At 29.5% G+C, this 19,370-nt stretch overlaps 1 protein-coding gene across 1 annotated transcript; it reads left to right on the forward strand.

The window, feature by feature from the left end:
- Positions 1-524: 524 nt before the first annotated feature.
- On the forward strand, positions 525-3,379 carry LOC112293227 (putative mitochondrial saccharopine dehydrogenase-like oxidoreductase At5g39410). The gene is made up of 3 exons (XM_090248363.1): positions 525-1,367; positions 1,594-1,838; positions 2,450-3,379. Exons 1-3 carry the CDS (start codon positions 947-949, stop codon positions 3,119-3,121), a joined length of 1,338 nt encoding a protein of 445 aa, XP_090104489.1. The 5' UTR covers positions 525-946; the 3' UTR covers positions 3,122-3,379.
- The last annotated feature ends 15,991 nt before the right edge of the window (positions 3,380-19,370 follow it).

Below are 19,370 nucleotides of genomic sequence, written 5' to 3' on the forward strand. Positions count from 1 at the left end.
AAAATTGCATAAGTACCACTTTGCATCTGCATATTGGCCACATTTAGTACAAGTACCCCATGTCAAAGCTTCTACTTCAAACATGGAAAACTCAATCTCTAGTACTCCATCCATTGCACCAGTGGCTATCTCAAAAATTCCCCAAGCCAATAACTCTCCGCAGTCAAACATGTCAATACCAGGATTCTGTACTTTTTCCTACTGAAAAATCACTGCCACAGACTCAAGTTTGTGAAATTCATTTTGATGTGTTAACAGTCTGCTATTGGCTCTTCTTTTTACAGCATCTGGGGGCATTAATGCATAGCTTTTCTGCACCACGTTGTCTTGCAGAAGGATGTCATAATCACCTCCAAATTCCCTTGAATCCCCATCATCTCCAACGTCATCCGTTCCAGCCATTGAACAACCCACCGCATCTCCACCGTATGGAAAATACAGGGCCCGGTAAAACGCCACACTGGAATACGAACCCTATCCAATCCTGCACAAGACGGGAAGGAGATGATGCACAGGACGAATGTTTTCAAGGCTTGGTTCGCCCTACGATCATGCAGCGCCAAAGCATGGTTTCGTGGTGTAAAGGCAAAAACCAGACAGGGTGATTTATTTTCTTTTTGAAGTTTTTTGGTTGCTCGTTACGGTGCATTTGCAGATTTGTCCAAACATATGAAATGTCTCCAAGTGGCTCGTAGCTACTGTCGCACGCAGTGTCCGCCCGCAAGTGCCACCTCCTCAGTTTGCATTCCTTGTTGGGTGTTCCTTGGGTTCATCTGTAGTCTTGCTTGGTTCACCCACAGTTTGTGCTATTGGTTTTCTGCATTTTGTGGTGAGATTGTGCGGAGAATTTAAAATCCTGTAGCCTTTCGTTTGTGTAATTATTTTTCCTGAATTGGGGGGAAGCAATTTCTGTAGTATTTCGGGTTTGAGGCGAAGCGTAGTGGTTATGGCGGAGGAGTTAGTAGATATCGTCATACTGGGTGCCTCAGGTTTCACTGGGAAGTATGTCCTCCGTGAGCTTCTGAAATTCGCCAACCCACCCAATTCCGTTCCTCGGAAAATCGCCATTGCTGGTCGCTCCAAAGAAAAGCTCGCCGCTGCTTTGACATGGGCATCCGGTGACAAGAATCCTTCTCTAAGCTCGTCGATTTCCATATATGAAGCAGACGTCAACAATGTTCAATCTCTCATCACTCTATGCAAGAAGACTAAGGTTCTTGTGAGCTGCGTTGGCCCTTACAGAAAGTATGGGCGGCCTGTTGTTGAGGCCTGTGTGGAGGCCGGAGTCGATTATCTTGACATCACTGGAGAGCCAGAGTTTATGGAGCAGATGGAGCATCTGTATCATGAGAAGGCTTCTCAGACTGGTTTGTTGCAAATGCCCACTGATGTGATAAGCCTATCATGTGATATTTCTTCTCTCTCCCTCTCTGTTTTGCGAAAAACGTATTGGTGTTTTGATGAAGGCATTGTGGCGCGAATACTTTGAAAAGACTTTCAGGATTGATTGCAGTCTTGATCATGCATCGACTCGCATGATGTTAGCAATTGTGTCTCGTTTTTGAATACGAATCTATTCATGATGCCGTCCAGGGTCATTGGTGGTGAGCGCGTGCGGCTATGACTCAATTCCGGCGGAATTTGGTGTTATTCACAACACACAACAGTGGGAATCTCCTTCTGTGCCCAACTCGGTCGATTCGTATCTTATTCTCGAAACTTCCGGTAAGAGCATCAAGGGGAATATAGGAACGTGGGAGTCTCTAGTCCTGGGCGTTGCTAATCAAGCCAACCTTCAGAAGTTCCGAAAATCAAGACCTCGTCGCTCTCGTCCTCAGGTAAATAATGTTCATCGCCTGAGTTTGCTCGTCTCAGGTTGCCTTAAGGATATCGAGTTTTGGTGGCAAGGCATTCACCTCTTATTCCAGCACTTCATGAGATCTATGAAGCTGATAGCTAAGCTACCTGAAAACTTGAACATAGTTAGAATTTGGCGCCCGAATCGTGGCAGGTGTCAGTGATGCAGCACCCTGCTATTTTTCTCTTGTTCCTGCTGTCAATGCTCCCCCGCATAATCTGGAAAGTTGTGATTCTCTTTAATCGGTTGAGTGATATTGTACCATCGATTTCAGGGTCCCTTTGACACATGAGCACCGTAGATTAAGTAAACCCTTTGTCCGATTCTGTAAACTTGGCAGCCATTGGAAGACTAAGAAATAATCGATGAGTTCAATCATCATTCTTTACTGAATTTTGTTGCGACGTAAATTTAAATTTAGAATATGTATCATAGGTTGAGAAATATTTGGAAACTTTCAATCATTTCCCATATGAGAGATCTCATTGTGAGTGTTATTAATGAATATTAGTAAACATTTTGCACAATGTCTTCGAGAGGGAATCCTGGTTTTCTTAGAATTCTAAGAGTCACCTTGGCTTTCTTTTGTAGATTCCAACAAATTCTATGAAGCGCGGGTTGATCCACTGGGAGGAAACCACAAGCGGATGGGCTATCAAGCTTCCATCCGCTGATGCAACTGTAGTGCGCCGCACACATGCCACAGTGATCGACAACCCCAATGGGCTTCCCAAAGCATCAGAAGACTCACCCCTCGATGAACACCCATGGACATCCATCAAGCCAGTCCATTACGGGTGCTATGTTGTGCAGAAGTCAGTTATGGGAGTAATAGGAATGTTCATCTTAGGCTTCATTTTAGTCATATTTGCGCAATTCAAATATGGTCAGAAGCTATTAGTGCAATACCCAGAGCTTTTCTCTTTGGGTATATTCCACAAGGAGGGTCCTAGTGAAGAAGAAATTCAAGCAGCGTCTTTCAAGCTGTATTATGTGGGCCGAGGGTATTCTGATGCTGCTCAGGTGACACCTAGTAAGAAGCCGGACAAGGAAATTGTCACCAGGATTGTGGGACCTGAAATTGGATATGTGACTACTCCTATAGTGCTCATTCAGGCGGCCTTGGTCATGTTGGACGAACGGAGAAGGCTTCCAAAGGGAGGGGTTCTCACACCAGGGGTAGTGTTTGGTGGGACTGACTACTTGCAGCGATTGCAACAGAACAGGATAAGCTTTGATGTTATCAGTAATAAGAAGATCTAGAGGAAGCAACATTCTTCACCCAGAATCATGAATCTACAGACTCACAGTAATCAATGCTCTACCGTTTGTTGTATTTCTTCTAGGGGGACACCTGGGGTTCCATTCTTTTAGGCTTAATCATAGGAATTGGACTATTTCTTGAACCTGGTAATAGACTTCAGTTGATTGAATCTTACAAGCTCTTTGTTTTTATATTGTTGTATCTATGTGTTGATGAATCAATAAAAATAAAAAAATAATACATGTATATTATCAATATATTTGAAATTTTTTACTTGGTATAATTTATATTTTTAACTTTGAAAATTGTTATGACTATTGTGGTTGTTTTCAATCTTATTTTTAGTTGTATTTGAATGATGAAGCCTTATTAGTTCTTTATTAGTTCCTTATTAGTTGTATTTAATTGATGAATTCTTAAAACTTTGATCTTGTACCATCAAATTTTTTGAACAAAGTATTTCTTAGTTCTTTAATATTAGAATGGTGATATACTATAAGAGAAGTAATATGATTTGGTCAAGATATTGAAGCAGCTTCAGTCATCTTTATATCTTCAATTCCTAAGAATCTTGTTACTCCATGTAGTGGTAAATTGAATTGATGCATTACAAATATTAAATCTCTCAATTATTCTTGCATTCTTCATTTCAATAATCTTTGCCATAATAACATTAAAAAACTAATATGTTTAATATTGCTTAAGAGGAATAGAAGAAAAGACTTGAAAACAAAGAAATTGCTAAAAACAATATCAATTTAAAAGAGAGTAATCTACAACTTCTAATATGTTTATGACTTATCAAGAAAAAGAAGTAATCCATTCTTAATGAAGAAAAGACAAAACTTTGATATTATTAGTATACTCTTGTAGATTTGACAAGGATAAGAACTTGAGATCCAATATTAGATAACTTAAAATTATTTTTGATGAAATTTTAATCCAAATATAGACAACATGATGCAATTTGTATTGTAAGCAACAAGATTTGTGTTTTGTAACAAGATAATTGATTTATATCATTATATGCTTCATAATTTTAATAACTTATAATTGATATCAAGTATGATGATATTGCACTTATTAGCCAATTTTTTTTTATAAATAATAATATGAGGTAAAGAAATTGATATTCAACTTATTTGATCTTTAGACATTGAGTTAAGCAATTGATTTTATTGTAAAGTAGAATAATTGACTTTTTAAATTTTTATTTAAGAATCACATAAATAGACCTCAATATTTTTATAATTTAATGGAAAAATCCACATCTTCTAAATATGTACATTCAAAAGTGGAAGATATACAAATTAATGTGAAACATTTCAAACCACTTATTAATTTTTTATTAAAAAAAAAAAAAAAAGTTAGTAAGAAGAATTATACTTATATTGTGGAGAACCTAAGCATACTACTCAATATTGTTCAAAAATGTGACATAACCACAAAATGAGAAGTATGGCTATGAAATAAGATAATATGTCAAAAAAAAATTGTCCAATTATAATAAGAATCATGTAATTGGAACCTTATATAATACTTAATAAAGATTCTATTCAATCCACAAAACCCTCTATTTGTTTCACAATAGATGTTAGTTTAGGACCTAAACATCACAAAGTGTGTGTCTTATTGGATTCAAGAATCTTAGCTTATTTCTTAATGAAGAGTTTATTAAAAAATATAACATATCTTTAGTAAAAAAACTAAATATATTCATATAGAAATCATAGATGGTTATGTATTATCTTATAAAGATACTATTTATGAAATTTTTAACATAGAAATAGTAATTAGTAGTCATAATAGCTTTGTGATATTTAATATAATTAAATCTCTTTCTAATCAAGTCATTTTAGGACTAGAAAAGTAAAATTCTTAAATAGATTGAATTAATTGTAGTTTTAACTTTTTTCAAAGTAAAATTAAGAATTTTGAGAATTAAATAAAAAGTTAAAAATCTAATGCAACCAAATTCTTATTTATAAGTAGAAGAGCTTTTTTGCATGCTGCAACCAAAGGATTAGTTTATGTTATTAATGAAATACTTATTTCTAATGGTGGAAAGACTTTAAATGACATTCTAATCAATAAGCAACGAGATAGATTAGTTCACAAATAGGAAAATGTCTAAGCCTACAATAGTCCAAATTATCATAATAACAAATAGTCTTAATATTATAATAAAGTACCTATACCTTACTAAGTTGTGGTTGTTCCTTTTGATAAGCATTTGAATTAATCTTTTATTGTTCTTGAGCTTCCTTCAATTGCACCTTCATTGTTGTATATAGCATTGATAAATAATTTGTCAAATCTTCTACCACAGGATTATTAATATTTGAAAAGTCAAAAATATCAAATTATAGATAATAACTATAATTAACAAAAAAAGGTGGTTCTTGTATAGAAAAATGCATCAAATTATTATAAATAAACTTTACCAATGGCAAGAGGGTCTTTCAATTGTCTTATTCATAATTCATCGTATACCTTAAATATTGCTCAAAAACTTGGTTTATAAGCTCTATTTGTCCATCTATTTGAGGATGAAAGGCCAAAGAAAACTATATGTTCATCTTTGGAATCTTAAAAAGGATTTTTAAAAATCTTGATACAAATTGAATACTCTTATTTAATATAATACTTTTTAGCAATCTATCATATCGATAGATAATATGAAAAAAAATCTTGGTAGTTTTTTCACCTATGATAAATTTTGTGCATGGTACAAAATGTGCCATTTTAGTAAAATGATCTATTATTACAAATATAGAATCACACAAACTTGAGATTGAAAGATCCATAATAAAATCTATAAAAATAAAAGATCGTGGCTATTTTAAAATAGGTAATGATTGAAGAAGTCCATAAGATTGATGACGAGGAGTTTTTGACCTCAAACACATGTCATATGATTAAACACAGTCTTTTATAGCCTTTCATATTTGCGACCACCAAAAATCTTTAGATAGTAGCTCCAAAATCTTATTGTATTCAAAATATCTTATTACTGCAAAGTTGTGAGTAGCTTGAAGAATACATAAATGTACTACTTTTTTTGGAATATATATGCATTCTTTGAAATAAAGTAGATTCTTCTTGAACTCAAACTTGGAAGTATCAAAAGACTTAAAAGAAGTATTTTTGATATCATGAACAAGAGGATCAAAGGACATACTTAATTGAATTTGCTTAAAAAAAATTGAATCAACAATCAATGTTGATTTCACTACTCAAAGATGAAATTGTTCTAGCTTGAATAATTTTTTTTTTTTATTGATCAAAAATTATATCTCTTTCTTTTGGTGCACAATAAGAACATCTAGAAAGGATATCAAACAAATCTTGTTGTTTTCCTAGCCAATAAGTGATATTGAACTCAAATCTTGACAAAGACATACTTCAATAAGCCTAGCAACAATTCAAAACATGTGTTGATACAAAATACTTGAGGTTCTTGTGATTCATATATATATGGTGACTAGACTAGAAGTATTTTTTAAATAATAATGCTATTCTTGAAAAGAATCCACAACTACAAGAAATTCTTTCTTGTAGATCTCATAGTTAATTTTGGCTATTGAGAATTTCTTGAAATAAAAAGCTACTAGGTGGAATTTGTCATCTTCACCTATTTGTGACAAAACAACATCTATAGCAAAATCTGATGTATCTATTTTCATACAAAATACCTTTGAAAAGTCAATGCAATAGAAGATTGGTGCAAAAATAAATGTCAACTTTAAAGCTTCAAAAGGTTCTTCACTTCTTTGCTTCAATTAAGTTTGTCTTTTCATGTAAGATATATAAGAAGAGCCACAACTTGAAAAAAATTCTTGATAAAGATCGGATAGTAATTGGCAAAGCCCAAAAAAACATTGCACATCTCTTACTATTCTTAAAATCTTTCAATATATAATAGTTTGAACCTTCTTTGGATCCATCATAAGTCCTTTGTTTGAAATGATATATCATATGAAGTCAATTTGAATAGTATGGAATATACACTTTTTTTCTTCACAAATAATATAGGAGCTCTTGCAAGAGATTTCAAATGGCATATGAATTTTTTAGCCAAGTTCTTGTCAATGTATTTCTTGAATTTAGTCAACTCATTTTGTGATAAACTGTAGATTGGACCAAATGGTGGTTAACTTCCTTCTTTAAGGTCGATTGAGCTATCATATGGATGATTCTCTAAGAAAATATCTATATTCTTTTTTTAAAAAAATAACTTAAAAATCTTGATATTAACTTAGAATGCCATTTGAAATCTTTCTAATATTAAAAATAGGTGGCATAAATAACAAAAGACAATCCTTATTTTGTAGCATACAAAAAAGCTTTTATGTTTATGAATATGGATTTGGCTATATTACACTCATGGCTTTCTACAAAACTCTTAATAGTACTTTAAGAAAATTTAAGTTTTTAAGAAATCCAATCTATCAAAGAATTATATTTTTTTACCCGTGATAAATTTAAAATGACTAGATTAGAAGGAGACTTAATTATATTAAAAATTATGTAACTATTATGACTATTTATTGCTATATCTATAAGAAGTGTCTCATGAATAATATCTCCAGAAGATAATAGATGACCATCTATGATTTCTATATATATGAATTTAGTTTTTTGTATTAACAATATTCTATGGTTTTTAACAGATTCTTCATCTAAAACAAAAAGTTGAGGCTCATGAATCTATCAAGATAGAGGCTTTGTATTTATTAGGTCCTAAATACACGTCTATTATAAAATAAGGAGAGGATTCTGAGGAGAAGGTAAGACCTTCATTTGTATAAGATTTTAGTTGCGCAGTTCTTATTATAATTGAACAAGTTTATTTTTTTGACATTTTTTCATCTTTGACAATTGTACTTTGTATATTGTAGTTGCGTCATTTTTTTAGATAATGTTGAGCAGTATGCTTAGCTTCTCCACAATATATTCATAATCCTTCTCGACGACGATGAGTCTTTTCTTATTCAATAAGAGGTTTAAAACATACCACATCAATTTGCATATCTTCTACTTTTATATGTTTAGAATGAAAGATTATCAATATTGTTATTGAATTATAATAGTATGGAGGTTTTTTTGGGTGATTAATAGATTGAAATTCAAAAAGTTGATTGTCACACTTTATAGCAAAGTTAATTAAATGACTAAATGTTTGAAGATCAGATAAGTTGAGCATCAATTTCTTTATCTTATATTATAATCTGTAGAAAAATTGGTTAATAAGAGCAGCATCATCTCACTTAACATCAATTACTAGTTATTAAATTTGTAAAGTATATGATGTCATTGATCAATTGCTTTGTCATAAGATACAAATTTTATTAGTTACAACATGAATTGCATCATATTCTCTATACATAGATTGAAATTCTATCAAAAAAGCTTTCAAAATATCTAATATTATATCTTATCATTCAAAAAAAGTTAAAAACCATGATAATGCTAAATCTAAAAGAAGTGTATCAATGAATTTAACTTATGAACTTGGCATTGGATAGATTTAGAATTGAAGTTCAATCATAGGTTGTGCTTGATTGATAAATTCTTTAAATTTAGATCTTGTGCCATCAAACTTCTCGGATAAGGCAACTATGGATTCTTTAACAATAGAAGGATGTTTTTCTATAGGAGAAATGATGTATTTTGATATAGATGTTGAAGTAGCTCCAATCATGTTTGTATCTTTACTTCTTGTTATTTTTGTTGTTCCAAGTGGCGAGAAACTAAGTTGATGCATTGCAAGCATCAACTCCTTCAATTGCTCTTGCATTTATACCATTGCACTCTTTATTTCAAAAAGATCTATCATAATAAAGCTTAGAAAAAAAAATTCTAATATTAATCAAGACAAGGAGATGAAAGGACTTGAAAACAAAGAAAATATTAAGAATAATATTAGTTTAGAAGAGGGTAATTTGTAACTTCTAATATGCTTATATTTTTATCAAGAAAAAGGAATAATCTACTCTTAATCAAAAGAAGATAAAGCTCTAATATTATAAGTGCACTCTTATTTATGTATTAAAGATATGAACTAAAAGAAGATGCATAAATCTAAGAAACTTATGTCAAAAAAAAAGTAAAAAAATAGAAATAAAGAAGTATGTATATTAAAAAGAAATAAGAATAGCTATTGCCAAAAGAAAAGGAAACTAGAGACTCTTGAATCTAGATTAGAAGTAAGAAAGAAATCCACAAGAGTAAAAAAGGCCCTATTCTTGCCTCTATGTATACCATGTACTTAGGATCTATGTAGCAACGTTCTATAGGACCTCCAAAAATGTGTTGACTTTGTATGATATCAAACTTGACTTACAAGGCAAGTTTTTTATATGGATGCTATATAATTAGCTTTTTTTATAAGCTACTAATAGAAGTAATACATGGGTAGCTTGTTGATCAAGTTTCTAGCCTATCAATCACCTACAAACATGTACAAAATCAAAACAATATCTTAAAAATTTCTAAGAAGTTTTTTTAGAAGGTATTTTGAAATTAGTCTACTTTTATCTATTTCTACATATTGATATTATATAAGTTAAAATTATATATATATATATATATATATATATATATATATATAATGCATTCATTAAGACATATAAAGATAAATAAATTTAATAGCCTAAAGAGCTTTGATTTGCTTTATAGACTAATAGAACTATTTATAATACTATCATTAATTATATGCCTATAGAATTAATATTAGAACAAAAATCTATAATGCCAACAAAAGAAACCTATCATATATGGATGTTTTTACTTTAAAAAGATGACATTAGTAAAAGAAAATTATTGAAACTTCAAATCCAACAATTGGATTATACAAGTTTAAAGGAGGTAGATGTCATGTTGATAAGTAGGATAATATGTAAAAATAATGTAAAATATTATGGAAATTTGGAATATAATTAAAAAATTAAAATAAGATAAAAATTAAAAATAAATATAATAAAATATTTATCTAATTTATTTAAGATTATATTTTAATTTTTTTAATTAAAGATAAAAATTGTAAGATTTATTAGAAAGAAGTTTAGAAAGGCATTGTCAACGTAGAGAGAGTTTGCCTCAAGAAAGCAATAGGCTTCTAGCTGCTACTAATTGCTCAATCAAGTCTTGAGAAAAGAAAGAATAAGTTCATGTATATATATATATATATATATATATATATATATATATGTATATTACTTTTAGGTGCTATTATATCAAATATATAAGTCTTAAGTTTCTAAAAACACCCAAAATATGATTAAACCTCTAAATCCTTAAATATTCTTATAGGAAAATTTTTGTGAACTTAAATACCTTATATCTCCTAATTCGACTGTCCAAACTTATTCAAATTTTTTATGAAATATTGATATATTTTTTTCAACTTCTACAACAAATTTCAAGTGTAAATTCATTGCGGATCTTAAGATATCACTAAAATCCTAATAATAGCTTTAAACCCTAGTTTTTATACACCTGTGTCCAATTTTCTTCATATCTCGCAAATTAAACATCCAAATGCCAAAATGTTTGTATATATAGTTTTTTAACAAAATCATCTACCTTCTTTAAAAGATTTGAGTCAAAATGTCTTCCAGAAACTTAAGATATGGCTCCAACCATTACTATGAACCAAATCACTTACTTTCTACCTTTGATTTGGATGCACTGACTTCAACCCTCTATAATTTCTTCATCCAAATTCCAAATTTATTAAACAATTATAACAAATGTAGTCAAAAAAGTTTTCTCTCCAATCTTTATCATCAATCCTTTGTTGCTCTTTGCAAATGTATGTTATGCTCCAAAGAGTGATAGTAGATACAAAATTGACACCTTAACTTTGAGTGCCAATAACTCCTTTATAAAAACTCCAAATAACACAAAATTTGCATCCAGTCCATATTCAAAAATCTTAACTTGATGACCTTAGCCTCTTAAGTTCAAATGACTATGAAAGAGAAATCCTAATCTCTAATAAGACCTCAAGAAACCTCCTTGAAGCCCATTGGGAATGGCCTTCGACTAATAAGAATGAAGATTCTCATTCCTTGCTTTCATCCCTCCCAATAAGTCTCCTACTAGTTAAGATTTTTTTTTTTAGGCTCTAATCTCCTCTTAAGGCTTTATACTAAATATTTAGGTCATATAATTTTTTTAAATGCTATAATCAAAAAAGATAAAACTCAAAATAAGGTTTTTTATATCTATTCTCTTTAAATTAATCTATTGGCCATTCTTATATATACCAAGACGTATGAACAAGTTGTATGTTCTAATTAATTTTTACATACCATAAGTAATTATAATACAATAGTGTTAGAGTCAAAAGTATAATATTTTGACTTCTAGACCATCCTATGTAAGTAGATAAGATGAGTGACAAAGGATTTCATTTCTATTGATTCAAAGTCATGTCCAATGGGCTTTGAGATATTAATTGGAACCACACTAGAGTTTGAGACCACTTTAGGTCGATGTATTTGAGATAAGAAAGACCATTTAAGGCAAGATAATTTCTTTGAAGTTTAGAGGTTTGATTCAAAAAAATTATATTGTGGATTAGATTTTAGATGAAAGAAATGGATGATTTGGAGTTATAAGGAAAGAATTATGGTTGTTTGAAATTAGGGTGTGATTTTAGATAACTATTGCTACTCTTTTGAGCATATAGAGAGTTATAAGAAAGCTTTGAAGAATCAAGAAATAAAGTTTAAAATCTAACTTTAAGAGCTATATTTTATATAAGAATATTAATATGTTTTGGTCTAGAATAAAGGAAAAAGAGCTGTTGGAAGTTAGTGTTCAAAACTAGGATTTGTAAGTGAATTGGTTTTAATAGATGTCCCAATTTTTGCCATATTTTAAATTTTTGGATAAATTTTCAGCTCAAAATTTCCACAAATATAGATGACTATGTTAAAAAGTTGTATATAAAAAATTTATAGTATTTGAAGGTTGAATTTTTGAAATATAAAAGAATTAGTGTGTAAGTGCTTAAAAATTGATATGTTTAGTACCTGCTAGAGATTAGGTGATATCCAAAGACTTGTAATGAATTTATAGTTGGATTTTTATGTAGAGGTAGTGAAAGATATAAATTAACTTGTAGAGAATTTTGAACCCAACTAGTGAATTAGATTAGAAGTTATTAAATAATACATATATAGAAAATATTCTTACAAGAATAGAAGTGAATTTAGGATATTTAGTCACATCTTGGATACTCTTGTGCATCCTAGACTTATATATTTGATGTATTTATCTTTTTGAAGAGAAGCTAAAAATCCTATTTATATTTTATAATCTTGCAACTTGTTTGAGTGATTGTTGGCAACTAAAGGCTTAGCACTTTCTTGAGGCAACTTTCTCTACTACAACAATACATATGATTATTCTGATTGTACCACATGTATTTCAAAATTTGAAGCCAATTTTAGTACCAAAAATACATTTACTAAGCTTCATAGAATTATTGAAAGAAAAGATAAAGACGAAGATTTTGGAATATTTTTTTGCACTATTTTCTAGTCGATGGTTTTCAATGCCTAAAAAAAATGGATCATTATGATTTATTTAAGATATGCAACTAATAAATATAGTGACTATCAGAAATGCAAGAATTGGACCAATAGTTGATGAATTTGTTGAAGAATTTGTAGGAAGGACAATCTATTCAATGAGTAATTTATATTTAGGCTATAACCAATTTCAACTTACAAAAAGGAATAGAGATATGACAACAATGAGAATACTACTTGGACTCATTAGAATGTGTATCCTTTTTCAAGGTACTACTAACTCAATTGTGTATATGATAAATGAAATGAATAAAGTATTGAAGGATTTTATTTTCAAGAAGACTACGTATTTTTAGATGATGTTTCTATTAAAGAGTACAAAGAAGAAGATAAGAATGAAACTTTTGATAAGAGAAGGTATTGCAGGTATATTATTGATTTTATACAAAATTATAAAAAAATATTGATTCAACTTGAAGAAATTCATCTTACATTATCAAGTGTAAAATCTACATTTGGAATATAAGCGGTTGTAATTATTAGATATTTATGTGGATTTGATAGAAGAAAATCAGATGCAACTAAGGTTGATATAATTGAAAGAATAAAAGAGGATTGGAATTCTTTAATAGAAAAGTATAGATTTTTGGATGCATATATATTTTATCATATTTAGATTCTTTACCATGATCACATAGCAAATTCATTATATGAATTATTAAGCAAAGATTATCAATTTAAATTAAAAAAAAGTATATTAAAGTAGTACAAAGATTGAAGAAATTATTGAAATTATCTCCAATATTGAAAAGAATTGATCATAAGTACAATAGATCATTGATTCTTATAATGGATACTAATCCAATTGCTATTGGATGGACTATTGGTCAAGATAATTTGAATGGATACAAATTTGCACTTTGATTTGGAGCTAAGATTTTAAGTAGTCATAAATATGCATATTTATAAGTGAAAAGTGAATTATGTAGAGTTATTTCAATTATAAAAGTTAAAATAGATTATTTGATTGGAGCAATGGTGGTGATTGAAATAGATTGTTTGCCTTTACTTGAAATGATTATTAATTCCACAATACCAGATATTATAATATTAAAATGGATTCTTTATATCAAGTCATTAAATTTAGAATTTAGGCATGTTGTGGAGAAAGACAATCTAGTAGTACATATGTTATCTTAAGCAAAATATGATAGAAAAGATGAGATGATTGAAAATATTGATGATATGGACATAAATTTTATTTGGTTTTATTATTGAACAAGGAAGATAAGTTATTTCATGAAAAAAATTCTGAAAGAGAATTACTGAATGTTAGATATTATTTGAAAAAAATAATTAAGCATGCTAATTAGTTGATAAAAAAATTAAATAGATTTAAAAAAAAACATATAAGTTCATATTACAAAGAAGATTTCTATAGTAGAGGCCAAAATAAAATATTAAAATACTATAATAAGTAGTAGGTATAAAAGAAGATCAACAAAAACTACTCAAGGAATTTCATGATAGTCTATAAGCAAGGCATAGAGGAATTTGGGCTACTTTTGTTAAATTGAAGGAACAATATTGGTAGAAGAATATGTATTAAGATGTAGCTTCATTTATAGAATCATATATTATTTGTCAAATATATTCAAATATATGACATCAAGATGGTCTTCATCTAACATATCTTTTGACTATTGATTTTAAGTGGATTATAGATTTTATTATTATGCCAATAAGACTATGGCAAATGAAATATTTGGTTTTGGCTTGTGAAGTTTTATCAAACCAAGTGGAAGACATGGCTTTAAGAAGAAAGTCTATAGAAGGAATTTGCATGTTTTTGCTTGAGAATGTCATTTGGTACTATGGACATATAAAAAAGATTATTGTAGATTCTAGAGAATTGGATGTATGTAAAGCTTGTGAATTCTTTAAGACATACAAAATTAAATTATCATTAATTAATACTTATATTTTATAGAAGAATGTAAAAAGTGAATGTGAACATCCACCAATTATAAAAGTCTTAGTAAAAACTTATAATAGAAGAATGAAGGAATGGCCTTGGCTTCAATCTTATGCATTATGGGCTGATCAAATAATACATAGTTTAGTGATAGGATATATTCTAGTAGAATTTATAACAAGTTAAAAACCTATTATATCAATTAAAAAATATGTGCCAACTTAGAATATACTATTATCAAAGACATGAATCTTGAAGAAAGAAAATCTTCAATACACTCTTGTGTCACTGAAAGAAACAAGAAAGTCACTCAAAGATGATATAATATTAAATTAGAATGGCTATTATCAAAAATAAGAAGACTAAAAATTCTTGAATTAAGACTAAGGACTAATAAGACATTGAAAAAAAGTGAAGAAGGCTTGAGTCTTGCTTCTATATATATTCTTAACTAGGAACTATGTGGCAATATCCTACACAACCTCTAAAACATATTGACTTTGTAAGCTACATTGTTGTGATGTAATACAACTAATAGGTGAAAGAGTGTAGAAATTATCATAATATAGGAGATCTTAGTTTAAAGTATGAAAGAAAATTATCTTAAAAATACAATTAATAGTAAAAAAGGTAGTAAAACTAAAAAGTATTAATATTGCCTTTTACAAAATAGCCTTCTATTTACTTTGTTGGACCATAAATAAAGCAAAATAAAGCAGATTAGGAAAATAAAGATTATGAACATTTATAAGAGAAAATTAAGAATTTATTTTTATAAAAATTAACTCAAAAAGACAAAATTTGATATTTGAATAGGACCAGTTATCAACCTAGGTCAAAAGCAAAATTGAGGCACAAAACCGAGCACTTATTGTTTTTGTGAAATAAAATAAAATTGATATTTTAGGCGATTTTGAGAGTTTATAATAGATCTATGAGTGGAATTTTGTGGATTAATGGTTATAGTTGTGCTTAATATGTGTTGTAAATTTTAGCTTGATCTAATAGTTGAATTGAGGATTATTGAAGTTTAAGTGGGTCAAGGTCTTAAAAAGTAGAATTTTAGATCTAATGAGGGTTTTTAAGATTTCTTGCAATCTATTAGTTGAATTGGGGTAAAATTTATGTATAAAGATAGTAGACTTGTTTTAATATGTATATAAGAATTTTGAAATCAATCAAATAATGAAAAAGAGAGATATTGGCTTTGAAAGATTAGCATCAAGGTCAGAGAAGAAGGCTAGCTAATATCCGAGCATGTATTTGAGATTATTGTCTATTTGGTAATTCTATTTTTTTTTTTTTTTTTTTTTTTGTGCTTATTATCAAATCAATTGAATTAAAATCAACGGTTCATTCATTAGTTACTGAGATTCAAATTTTTTTTACGAATTACTTGGGATTATTTAGAATTTGGTTTAGGGTTTAGGATTTAAGATTTAGGATTTAGGATTTAGAGTTTGATTTAGGATTTAGGATTTGGTTTAGGATTAAGGGTTTGATTAGGATTTGATTTAAGATTTAGGATTTGATTAAGATTTGGTTTAAAATTTAGGATTTGGTTAGGATTTGATTAGGGTTAGATTTTGATTAGGATTTAGGTTAGGATTTAAGATTTAGTTAGGATTTGGTTTAGGATTTAGGATTTGGTTAAGATTTGATTTAGAATTAGGATTTGATTAAAAGTTGATTTAGGATTTAGGATTTGATTAGGATTTGATGTAGGATTTAAGATTTGATTAAAATTTAATTTAGGGTTTAAGATTTTATTAAAATTTGATTAAGATTTATTTAGGATTTTTTTAAGATTTAAGATTTAGTTAGTTTTTGGCCTAAAGTTTGAATGAAGTCCAATAGGATTTTAACTAGGATTAAATTAAGATTGGATTGAGATTTATTTGAGATATATTTGTGATCATTCTAAAAAATTTTAAAGATTTTTTATTGTTTTTTTATAATTTCTTTAAGATTTCTTTGAATTTGATTAAAGCTTACTTAACATTATTAGTGTTCTATTAGAATTAAGATTTTATTATTATAATTTCTATTCTATCTTCCATAGCGAGATACTTGGAGCATTCTCATACAAGACTTCATGTATTACAACATACCTGGTAAACTTGATGTGAAACGCTTGACGTAGAATGTATTTGGTTTCGTTAGATTCTTTGAATTATGGAGAAGGAATTCAAGAGAGTTGAAAGAAGAGCTATGGATGGTACATCAATTGGAACTAAAGGTAGTGGAATTAGTAGAGGACAAGGTATGTATATTGAACTTAATTCTACAAGCATGTTTCAAGTTTTTGCCTTATTCATGCAATAACAACAAGTTAAAGATCTCAAAGAGGATATGGCAAACAAAGCATTATAAGCGATTGTGGACAAGATTGATCAATTTAAAGGAAACGATATTACAAAATATTTAAGGTATTATATAAAAAAAATAGAATTGAAGCATATTTCAAAAATGAAGATGGTTCAATTATTTGAATTAGACTCTACGCCAAAGATAAGAAATCAAGTAAAGTCTCTTATAGGACATTTTAGAGGTTCATGGGAGAAATTTTCTCAAGCATTGAAGGATGAGTTTTTCTTGAAAAAGAGGATCAAAAGACATGTGTGATTGAATTTGCTTCACAAATGTTGAATCAACAGTCAATGTTGATTTTATAGCTCAAAGATGAAAATGCTCGGGCTTCAAGTGAATTGATCTTTGTTGATTAAAAGATGTATTTCTTTCTTTTGGTACAAAATAAGAATGTCTAAAAAGAGTGTTCAATAGATCTTGTTGTTTTCCAGGTCAATAAGTGATCTTGAAATTGAATCTAGATAAAGACATGCTCCAACGGGCTTGACAACAATTCAAGACATGTTGTCGTTTTGTAAATGCTTACAGTATGTAAAAATTACTTAGAACATATTATATATTAATAAATCTAGATGTGTGTTAGAGTAGCTAGTAGATTAAATTAAAAAGAATTGGTATAAGAAAATTTACTTTGTTTCATTACTTGTTTTGATTTTGACATTAAATATATATATATATATATATATATATATATATGACCTAAATATTTACTATAAAGCTTAAGAGAAGGTTGGAGCCTAAAAAAGAAAATCTTAAGTAATAGGAGGCTTAATAGGAGGGATGAAAGCAAGGCATGGTTGGATGAAGGCAAGGAATGGAAAACTTCATTCCTATTGGTCGAAGGCCATTTCCAATGGGCTTCAAGGAGGCTACCCGAGGCCTTATTAGGGATTAGTGTTCCTCTTTCGAGAGCATTCAGAGATTACAAGCTAGGATTGCAAATTTTAGGATTTGGGGTACAATTTGTGTACAAAAATTAGAGGATTTGGAGTTAGGGTGAAGAAGTTATAGCCGTTTGAAGTTAAGGTATTAATTTAAGACATACTGTTACTCTTTTGAGGATATGAAGAGTTTTACAGCAGCTTTTGAAGATCCAAAGGTGCAATCGGAACGGTGATTTCAAGGCCTACATCTTTTATAAAAGAATTATTACTTTTGGAGTTCATATGAAGGAGTTAAAAAGAATTGAAGGCGGTGCTTCCAAATCAAAGGCAATAAGTAAGCGGTTTTGTTTGTAGTAATGGTTGGAGCCATAATTTGAATATTCGGATGAATTTTTGGCTCAAACTTTTTAGCAAATGTACATTTTTGTGTTAAAAAGCTATACATACAAATTTTGTAGCATTTGAGCTTATATTTTGTAAGATATGAAGAAAATTACACGTGAGTATATAAAAATAAGGGTTTGAAGCGATAGTTAGGATTTTCAAGATATCACAAGATCTGCAACGAATTTGTATATGAAAATTATTTTAGAAGTTAATAAAAATACATCAGTATCTCATGTAAAATTTGAGTTTGTTTGGATGATCGGATTAGGAGATATGAGGTGTTGAAGTTTGGAAAAATCTCCACATAAGATTATATAAGGTTTTAGAGGATTTTATCATATTTTGGATGTTGTTGGTTACTTGAGGCTTGTGTGTTTGGTATAATTGCTCAAAAAGGGAAAATTTATATATAAACTTAGGGCTTTCCTTATTTTCAAGCTTGATTGAATAATTAGTGACAGCCAGAAGCGCAGCATTTCCTTGACGCAAACTCTCTCTACTCCAACTACGTGCTAACATGAAATACTCGAGGTTCTTATAGTTTGTATATACAATAACTGGATTTGAGGTGCCTTCTAGATAATGATGCCATTCTTGAAATAAATCAATAATTGCAAAGAGCTCTTTGTCGTGGATCTCATAATTAATCTTGGCTACTAAAAATTTTCTTGAATGAAAAGCTATTGGGTAGAATATATTTTTCATATATTTCCATTTGTGACAACACGGCACCTATAGTAAAATTTGACGCATGTATTTCCATAAAAAATACCTTGGAGAAGTCAATGCAATATAAGATTGGTGTAAAAATAAATTTCTTTTTTAAAGCATCAAATGATACTTCCGCTTCTTTATTCGACTCAAATTTGTCTTTATAAGTCAAACGTGCAAGTAGAGTTGCAACTTGAAAAAAATTCTTGATGAAGATTCGTTACTAATTAGCAAAGTCCAAAAAACATTCCACATCTTATACTATTTTTGAAATCTTTCAATCTATGATAGTTTGAACCTTCTTGAGATCCATCATAAGGCCTTTGTTGGAAATGATGTACCCTAAAAAGTCAAATTGAGTAGTATAGAATATACA

The sequence above is a fragment of the Physcomitrium patens genome, chromosome 2 (genome assembly GCF_059467195.1).
Source record: "Physcomitrium patens ecotype Gransden chromosome 2, ASM5946719v1, whole genome shotgun sequence".
Taxonomy (NCBI): Eukaryota; Viridiplantae; Streptophyta; class Bryopsida; order Funariales; family Funariaceae; genus Physcomitrium; species Physcomitrium patens.